The 10057-nt window shown below is 38.2% G+C and overlaps 1 protein-coding gene across 4 annotated transcripts in view; it reads right to left on the bottom strand.

Annotated features, from left to right (window-relative positions):
- Positions 1–10057, bottom strand: part of LOC127364050 (pro-neuregulin-2, membrane-bound isoform) — a 72762-nt gene that overhangs the window by 37981 nt on the left and 24724 nt on the right. For all 4 annotated transcript variants that reach the window (XM_051401178.1, XM_051401177.1, XM_051401179.1 and 1 more), the window contains exons 2-3: positions 3013–3178; positions 1808–1926 (exon numbers count right to left, since the gene is read on the bottom strand). In XM_051401178.1, coding sequence (XP_051257138.1) covers positions 1808–1926; positions 3013–3178 — 285 coding nt within the window. The remainder of the gene's footprint in view (positions 1–1807; positions 1927–3012; positions 3179–10057) is intronic.

Below are 10057 nucleotides of genomic sequence, written 5' to 3'. Positions count from 1 at the left end.
CAGTCATGTTTTATCCATTGTGGCTACTGTATGTCTCAGCCCACTTGTTCATTGCTTTGTAATATTAGATTTTCTTTGATATTCTTGCATTACGAGCACTTTTTCCTGCTAAGATCATCATATAGAGTTTCATGGGCCACCAGTCACATGTTCATAAGGCTTCATTAAACACGCAAACAGGTGCTGCCACCAGGGATTCCCCCGACCTTTGCAGGGTGCAGAGCACGATTTAACCTATTTTATATAATTGCCATTAAGCATGGTTGTTGCGCTGTGTTTACCGATTATCAAATACATTTTTCATAAATGTTAGCACGATATGTCTAAGGCTTGGAATTCCACGTTACTGATCCTTTAAATATTGCACTCTAGAGCAAAAAAGAAGTATATCATTGCACTGGAATAAAGCCAAGTGTCATAACAAGCGTACAGTATAAGTCACAGGATCTGGCTATAAAACTCATTGAAGCTTTTTAGATGTCAGAAAATAAAAAGAGGCAATGTGCAGCCCCATTTAAATACAAGATGGATGACTTCTTTTCTGCACAATTGTTTGCTGGAAATGAAAACTTGCATGTTGGAACCACTGAGAATCTCTGTGTTTTCAAACACAATGGGCCCTTTCTTTATCTGAAAAGAGCTGCTACTCTAATAATGCAGCTCAGCTTAAGTCTGCTAACCGTAAACAATGGCGCTAAAAGGTGGCCTTGACAAATATAAAGAGAGAAGGGGGAGTGATTATTGTGCCTGAAAGTGAATACAAGGACAGTGAGTGATGGCTAAACTCCAGTCCCTCCCTTTTCCTTACCAGCTATACCTCTTACACCAGTTGCTGTCAAGGTCAGTGACAAGAATGAGAATATCTCCTCTGTGGTGCAATGTGAGGAACCCACATTATGTTAACGCCTTGATTCTCCAAAAGCAGTGAAAATGTAGTGAATATATCGATCATCTCAGACACAGTTCACCTGCAAAAGCATGACTATGTCGTCATGCACCTTAAGTTGAAACGGAAAGAGCAGTCAAGTGAACAGGACGTTCATGCACATCAAGCAGTTTCTGAGTCATGTGTACCAGATAACCCCCGTATAGTTTTCTGCCAGATAGCATCAAATCCTTTCTTGATCGAGGCCAAAGCAAACCTGCCTGAATTGTATCTCCTTATATATACTTTTTTTTCAATACTGGATCCATCCACTCAGACAACAAGCTACCTACATCAGCCACACACTCACTACCCGCACTGCTTGGAACAAACACAAACTCACCACCCCACCAAATGGAAGCAGCTGTTATCAAAACTCTTTCATCTGCTACAGTACTTTGCAAAACTCAGAAATGCACACACGCCACTACTGAACGAGCGTGTTAGATTCTATCACACACACTCTTAAGATTTAAACACTTTTTTTCTTTCCTACAACTTTCATATTCTGTCGAGTTATGTTTTAGATTTTATACTCTATAGTCTGCAGCATTTGTTGTGTGCTAGTGACGGTCAAAGGCACTGTGTGGCGTACTTTTGTGGGATTTCACATTTCTAGCAGAATGCAGTGAATGAAAAAATAAGAGATCATACCAGACATTGCATTTAAATTCCATTCACCTCCAAGTACAATGTACTGTTCCACTGATTAACGCTCCACAGCCACATGTGTGGACAGTTGTTCTTCATGCATGTTACCATTGTTACACGCCTGTTTGCAATGGGTCCTTTTGATCTCTCATTTGGCAAAAGAACAGTCCGAACAACAACAACAATGTACATCTGTGCCACTTCACTTGTTGCTTAGGAGTCAGTACTCACTGCTTTGGACGTTAACAGTGCCAGTGGAGTTGTCCTTTCCCAGCAGGTTCTCCACCACACATGTGTAATTCCCAGAATCCTCCAGTTTTGCTCTGCTGATCTGGACTCTGGAGTTTTTCCTGTGGGAGACAAACACTTGCACAGCTGAGTCAGGGGAATCAGGGCAGGGAGGAAATAGCATGGAAACGCAACAAGTGGAAACATGGAGGACACAGAGGCAGACAACAGGGCAAGCAGCAGCATGGCAATAACTCTCTGCTTTAATAGGGATTTATACCCCCTTCTCTGGGCCAACATATGAGGGGAAGAAAAATATACAATAAGAAAGCCTAGGAGTGTTACAATTACCTAGAGTACTATATATAAATAATGGGTTCTTGAATTTAAAGCTCCACCCCATTTCAATAAAGTAAACGGTAATATTACTATACAGTCTACTTAAGTTCTTTTTTCTTTTTTCTTTTACTTGATTATGTCATCATTAGTCAACCTGACTGAGAGAAAGTAGAACAGGGACAATGATGTATTAGGGGAGTTGCATATGGTGGCACAAGTCAGCCTCACTGCTAGCTTGCCCCAGTGGCCAACTGTGGAACTGCAACAAAACTGCTATCATTACAGAGACGTCTGTAAAACCTTTGACAGGATGACTCATACTACAAACAAGGTCAATTATAATTCTTTGTGTTTAAAAAAAGAAGCTGACTGAAGTGTTAACAAATGTTTAACTGTGACATGCTAAAACATAATCTAACAGTACCAGCAATCAGTAAAATGACTTTGTAAGGTCAGTTCAATACACAGTAATGTCTTGCTGAAGTTGATTAAACTCCCTTAAGCAAAACCTGACTAGTGGTAACTTACGAATGTGCTGAATTGATGGTGGATGTGTTTTATTTAATGTATCTTTTTATTTGCATGAGAAAGTTTAAATTGGAATGAAAAGGGATGATAAATTCACTGGATTTATTGTAAATCATCACACTACATTTCAATGAAGGAATAAACCTTTATAGTCCCAAATATGAAGTAAATGTTCAATTTTTATATTGATATTGATTTTTCAATTAGTTTCAAACTGCAGTTTCCTGAAAAACTGCATCAGCACAGTCTGCTGATAATAGCAACCTTTTCTTCCACTTTGGAATACCTCTTTTCATCTTACACGGTGTTAGGTTTACAGGACATGGGTGATTTGTACTCACGGGCTGTTCCTTATTTTGACTTTTTTGCTTTTCTTCAGCTCAGTGCCATCTTTGAACCATCTGTAGGTAGGGACAGGGTTCCCTGTTGCCTCACACTTAACTGTGAGCTTGCTTCCCTCATCCACTAGTATTGGATTCTTCATCGGTTTTAACTTTGGAGCCGCAGCTAAAAAGAGAGAAAGAGAAAAACTTAACGTTATTAACAACTACAGACACAGACTAGATTATAGTTTGGTTTATGATTGCGTGTTGGTGTTTTAGGAGAAACAGCGAGACAAAGAGGACAGAGAGACAGAAATGGAGCCAATCATCATCTCTATGGACCAAGCCAGCAACTCTCTCATGTGACCACCAGATGTTGTCACTAGAGACATTATCAACTTTGCCTCAGACTAATAAACAGGCTGAACTTCACTCTGGCTTTGCTGCGATAAAAACACCTCAAGCAATATTTAGCAAAAAATCCACCAGCTCATAATGAAAATCTGCGACAACAAACTCCAATTGTCTCAATTAGGGGCAATTGGTAAAAAAGAAAAGCCAAGAATATGTTGACACTATAATAACTAGTTTTGTTGTGATGACAAAATAAAAAAGATAATTATTATTAAGTCTTTCATCTGATACAGTACTTTGCAAAACCTGTTTCTATGACAGATACTGAAGTCACTTTTGACAACGTATAACATATTCTATTGAGCTATGTTCATAAGTTGCAGTGTCGCAAGTTAGAGAAAAAAAGAATCATTGTCTTGATATATCCCGTAATTTCATGCAACTTTTTTTCCTGAGACGCAAAAATTAATTGAAACATGAAAAATGATCTTTGTCCAAACGCACACACACATGCACACACAACACACACTCGCACAAACACTTGCCAGCTGACAGCTGCACACATGTTTAGAAGAAGACTCATGCAGGGCGGAGCGAGAGAGAAGGGGTGAACAAGGGTCAACCAGGGGTTGGCCAAGATGCCCCCCTCTGTCTTCCTCTCTCTCTCTTACACACAAACACACACACACACACACTCCCACTCTCTCTCTCTCTCTCTATGTGTAACATTTAGGATTTCATGCATATGCTTAACTGAGTAGTCCTACAAACTACAGCTGTATATGGAGCATCACCTCTAAAGGATGACAGCAGAATGAAGACAAACAAAGCATGACAAGCAAAGTTAAGTGTACATAGGTAATGACTTCAATTAAACATTGAAAAAGAGGTGCACCAAAATTATCCCCACTCGTCCTCTTTTTTGAGAGACTGTCCTACTTCACTGACCTCGTAAAGGCGACATGTCTGCACAGAAAGAAAAACCTTAATGATGCTGCATTTTTCATTTTCTTTGTGGATTTAAGTGGACAGCTGTGATGGATTTGGGGTACAGTTATGTTTAAACAGTTATGTAAAACAGCATTTTTGCCAATGACAAAGACAATGGGTACCTGCAATTTTTAATGACAAAAAGCATATAAGTTAGCTATCAAACTTTCATTTCGTTATACAACCTTGTGTTGTATAATGAAAAATAAATTTCCTTGATTCTTTGATAACTCTCTGTCGTGTTTTGAGGGAATCGTCCTATCAGTTCTGCAGAGGTCACAGTTGTTTGTTACTGATCCTAACTCACCGTTATCAGCCACATACACAAGTATTCACGTACAAACAGCCCTCTCTTGAGCTTTGTAAGCCTGGCAGATATAGTAGTTATTTAAGATCTGCTCTGTCTACAGCAACCAAGTACTATGTGAGTATGTCCTGCATGCTCTGCCACCTCTGGCCACTTGGCACAAATCCTCTTGATGAGAGCCAGAGGACACAGCTCGCAGCCCGGATCTCTTTGGTACTGGGGATAAACTCAGTTGATGTAGATGACAATTACGCAGTGTAGATAAAGTCTACTATCATCCATTCTTCCATATGCATATATGGATCTTTGTCTCATTTATATGTTCCATGCCTACGGATGTAGATGTTGGGAGTTTGGGAGAGTTTTTGTCCACCTAAATAATGACATTGCTTGCTTATGTCTATGACATAAATTTACAATTCACATTACAAGCTGCTATGATTATCCCGCAATACTGAACACCACATATACTAAGAGAGTTGTCTGTCTGACGTACACTCTGTGCAGATTTTCCATTCAAATCTGATAAATGTCAAATTTAAAATAGCTCACAAACAAGACAGATCAATGGAAAAGCAAATATTTTTAGTTCAATAGCAGCATTTTGTTACTGGTACGACAGTGGACTTTTATCTGTGAACAGCTTCCTGTTGGAAAATGTGAGTGATGATATTCAAGGCATTTGGAAAATAAAGACAAAGATTTGAACACAAGGCAGATGTGCCTTTGTATCAGGGTACTTAGTAACCTTAATGAGCTTATTCTCAGGATGGATCTTTGTGCTGCAATTGTTCGGGCAGTTAGTTCAAGATTTTACTGTCCCAAAAGGCTTTGGGACAATAAAACCCCAATTTATGCAGAAGGCATAAATGTGGTTTTGCTGAAAGTCATAACATTATATAGGAACATATACTGTATATCGCCATTTAAAATCAACTCTGCAAGTAGTGTAGGTTTATTGATAGCCTCCAGCAAGGCCATACACTGAACATGAGACTCCTGATGCTCCAGATGTTCTTCATCAAACATTCTCTGTTATTTAACAAATGTAATGCACTATATGGGACTTGATGTTAAATAAAGATCAGACTGCACAATGCCCTATGGTCTACTGATCCCCCTAATTTAGAAATTACACTGGCTAATGGAAAATTACCAACACAGTATCAGATGTACAGTAATGTTTTGTAGTTACATGGCACATTTATAAATACTATAACATAAGCACATGTGCAAAGTTTGATAGGCAGCTTGTTTGTATGCTGGTGTATCTTGATGAAACGAACAGAACTGAACTTACAAAAGTCCCAAGTTTGCATATGTACATGATTTCCATACACACTTAACTATGCCAGACTCAGCCCAGCACACTGCCTGAGGAAAGCCTTGTCAGTCATAGTCAGAGAACACCAGGAATGAGGTTGCACCATAAAGAAAAATGTTTCGCCTGGACACAGGTTTGTCCTTGCCAAGCAAATTAAACAAGCTTTGTCCTTGCCTGGAAAAGTTACAGAAACACAGGACTGCACTTCTCATCAACCCAGCGAGCCAGATGTGCAAGTGGGTCTGCTGCATCTACAGGATACAGCTCTAATGAAGACAGTCCATTAGACACCCTAGCTTGGAGATACAGATGTTTAACATTATACTGCATAGAGATTAGTCTTTACATTCATGTCAAGTAATGTCTATCTTCCCAGCTGTTTTTATCTGCAAAGCACACACAAAAAAAAACTAAACACATGCCTCATAAACTTTTAGAAATCATAAAAGAATATACTCCAGCCTGGTCAGTGATACACACTAGTTGCTCATTTTTAGAATATGATGTGAAAAACAGAGCATCAGACAGTAGCTTGCTTGATGGACACAACTGAAGTATAATCAATCAACCATACTTGATATAAATACGTGTTAATTTTACCAATTGCATAATAATATTTTCCAACAAGAAATAAGGAGTCATTATCTTTGGATATAAAATAATTTCTTGGAGACAACTGGTTATCTAATTTTCCATTACACCAGTGGAAAAAGTGTCCAGCAGCAATGATAAACCCTCGCCTCAACAACAGCCTGATTCTCTCTTTTTGAAGCGGAGGGGCAGCTGCAGACATGGACTATAAAAACCAAATTTGAGAATAGAAGCCTGACCGGCGTGTCAACAGCTCATGCCTTGGGTAACAGTTGGAAACCTCTGACCAGAAAGAGTTCAAAAACAAAGTGGCTTGATGAATTAACAATGCATTGCTCATATTATTGAGTTAACATTTCTGTTTTACTTCCAGGAGCTTAGAAAAGGAATCTGAGGCATGCCTTTGTGTTTTCCGTTCTAGACAAAGTATCCCTGATTACTCTGGTGTTATGTCACTTTACTGCACGTTGTCAAAAGACAAATTACATGGTGAGACAGCTAGAGAAATGGGTTTTGCATCTGGGAATGGTCTTCAGACACCGCACACTAGTCACTGTAACGCAACATCTGTTCAAAGAGATCATTTCAACAACCTCCCACCACAACCAGAACACTTTCACCAAATAATTATCTGCTACATTGTTTAAATATGACTCAAACCGCTTTACTTCTCTGTCACTAAACTCTATAGACATGCTACTAATAGTGTTACTTTTAAAATAAATAACATATGTTTTTTTCTCTGTGACAGAAAAACAAAAAAAAAGTCCAACACTGCATGTCAGACATTTCTACTATTCTGATCAGAACTTTTTACCAACCATCCATTTTTTTTTTGCTATGGAACAATTTTTATTGATTTTATCAATATTTAACATTTATTGACACTAATGCAAAGTGATTTTATGAGTACAATTTCACAGAAATGCAAATCTTAACTTAAATTTTATTAAATGGATTTGTGTTTTTTATCACTTTTAATTTCTAGTCTAGTCTCCAGAGCTGGCACAGAAGTAAACAATGTAAATACATTGCAAAAATTAGCACAGCACTTTAGTTTAAATTATGTAGGCTGGCAAGAAAGAAAAAAAACTAATGTCATTTGCAATAAAAGTTCAAAGTACAGTGAGGTGAGGGTGGAATGTAAGCAGGTATTGTCTCCAAAAAGAGCTGATTGAAGAACCAAAAAGCTCAGTAGGAAGAGTCAAAAAGCCTTCATAAATACAACAACTTTGGGTGAATTAGGAACGAAAGAGGCCAAATCATTCATATTTGCTTACAAGCAGCAGAACAGAATACGTTTTCCTCTACAATGAGTGATTAAACTGTATCTATGTTACGTTTCATCACAAATGAATGCAACAACAACATAGTGCAGTTTCAACTAAAAACTGCAATAGTTCTGGGATATAAGCATTGCAATATTGTGTTTTTTGTTTTTTACATAAACCTCTACAGTTAATGCTTATGGTATACTGCAAAACAATATTCTGACAACTAACAGACACTGGACTTGGTAGTAAATTGTATATTTTGGGCCATATAGTTTCAGATCATCCCAATTACAAACTGGATTATTGATAGTTAATTCACATTTTACAGACTTGCTAACCAAAGAATATGTGGCAGCCAACTCCCCCTTACTGTTTGGGTCCCTTGATCTTCATATACTAAATGTGTATTCTTGTATTCCTTCCCCCTTGACAAAACCCCCACACCTACCTTTCCTGCCCTTTGTCTCCATCACATGGTCTGATCACTACCTTTTGTCTCACTTCCCTCTGACTCCGATGTTAATCATGTAACGTGTGGTGACTGCCTGATCAATCACTAGCATTAAGAGACTGTCTATGTATAGAAGTACCTTATTTAATTTGCTCTGGGTCCACTTACTGACTCAGACCTGCTCTGTGTATGTACGTTCACCAGGATGCCGGCATGCTTCACTAAACTCACACCACCACAGCAATCCTGAACTGGACTCGAATGATTTTTCTTCAACAGTTGAAATAATAGTGTAGTTTCACTCAATAGCTTAATGTGTATATGAAATAACCTGTGCGTATAACAACTGGATGACAATCAATTACTGTAAACATATTTGCTCACAGTTGGTTTTATGACCACCACATGTTGTAGGGGTAAAATCATGAACATGAAAAGTCCAAAGTCACCTCTTCAGAAGTTACCAGCTGTTGAACTAAAGATCTGCTTCACAAAATCACAAAATTTTCATGTAAACTGTCATACTGAAATAAGAATAAAACTGTTAAATAAGATAATTTTTGTCCTAGCTAAAATGCTAAAATGGTCTGTGTTACATTGCTTTTTTGCAGTAACGATTAAGGAAGAACGGAGTATTACAGTCGTTGAACCTGTTTCAACTGGAGAGTGTTTATTTAAATATGGAAAAAGGGACATAATATTAAACCTATCGCATGCTCTGTCCTGGTCTTACTGCCTAGTACCTTTGGGTTCAGGAAATTTTCATAGTATTTTTGTACACTGTAGTTCTAACTGTCGCATGCAAATACTGGACAAGAATGATCTTTCTTTGACATTTGCCTTTTAGTAGCAGCCACATGATGACAGCTATTATGTTACTCAAGTTACATGGCCAAGTTCAATAAAAGATTGGGATTAACAACTAAAAGTTTGTTCCACTAAGCAATATTTTTATTAACCATCAATGAAATGACTACCTGTAATGTGAAATATAATAATACTTTTCAGACAATCTCTCTCTCTCTCTCTCTCCACAAACTCTGCATTTTACCATGGTTGGGTCCTTCTGGCTCTCACATATAACAGTCACACACACTGGAGCTGGAGACAATGTTAAATACAGTCTGGTGAAGAAAGCTGAACATCGAGGAAGCCAGAGAGAGATGTTCCTCAGGAATCGCTAGATCAAATCTCACCGAATACTGTATTACGCTCCAATATTTGATGAGAGAGACGACTCCAATTGGATGCCCATGTTACTCTGCATCTAGTAGATGTGTAACACTGTTTCAGATGGACACAGTGATTTGGATTAAATCAGAACCTCCTGTCCTCCTAACCTGGTCTACTGACATCAGTCAAAGGCATTTGTATTAGGAATGAATAGCTTCTTTCTGTTGACTACAAATGCTACATGTGATGACATTTCTTGCCAGATATGTCCATTTATTTTATAAAAGTTGGTATAGTAAAGTGACTAAGTATGAAGGCAAGAGGGGCACTTGTAAAAGCTGAAAATGGTTAACACTGTAACAACGCAGCAAACGTGCACTCACATTGCATCAAAGCTCTATGGTAAACCAGCAATTTCAAAAGTTTCATCTGCAGATTACTACAGATTAAAAGTTTCTCATAATGTGTTTCTAGACATTGCCCTTGAGAACCACCCTTCAAAAGACTTCTGTTTGGTTACCAATGTGTGGTAGCCATGTTTTGAGACACTGACTGAACTCTCTACACAAATGTTTCATAGTCACTATAATGGTGTGCGT

The sequence above is a fragment of the Dicentrarchus labrax genome, unplaced genomic scaffold, assembly GCF_905237075.1.
Source record: "Dicentrarchus labrax unplaced genomic scaffold, dlabrax2021, whole genome shotgun sequence".
Taxonomy (NCBI): Eukaryota; Metazoa; Chordata; class Actinopteri; family Moronidae; genus Dicentrarchus; species Dicentrarchus labrax.
This window is presented reverse-complemented; position numbering and strand designations above follow the sequence as displayed.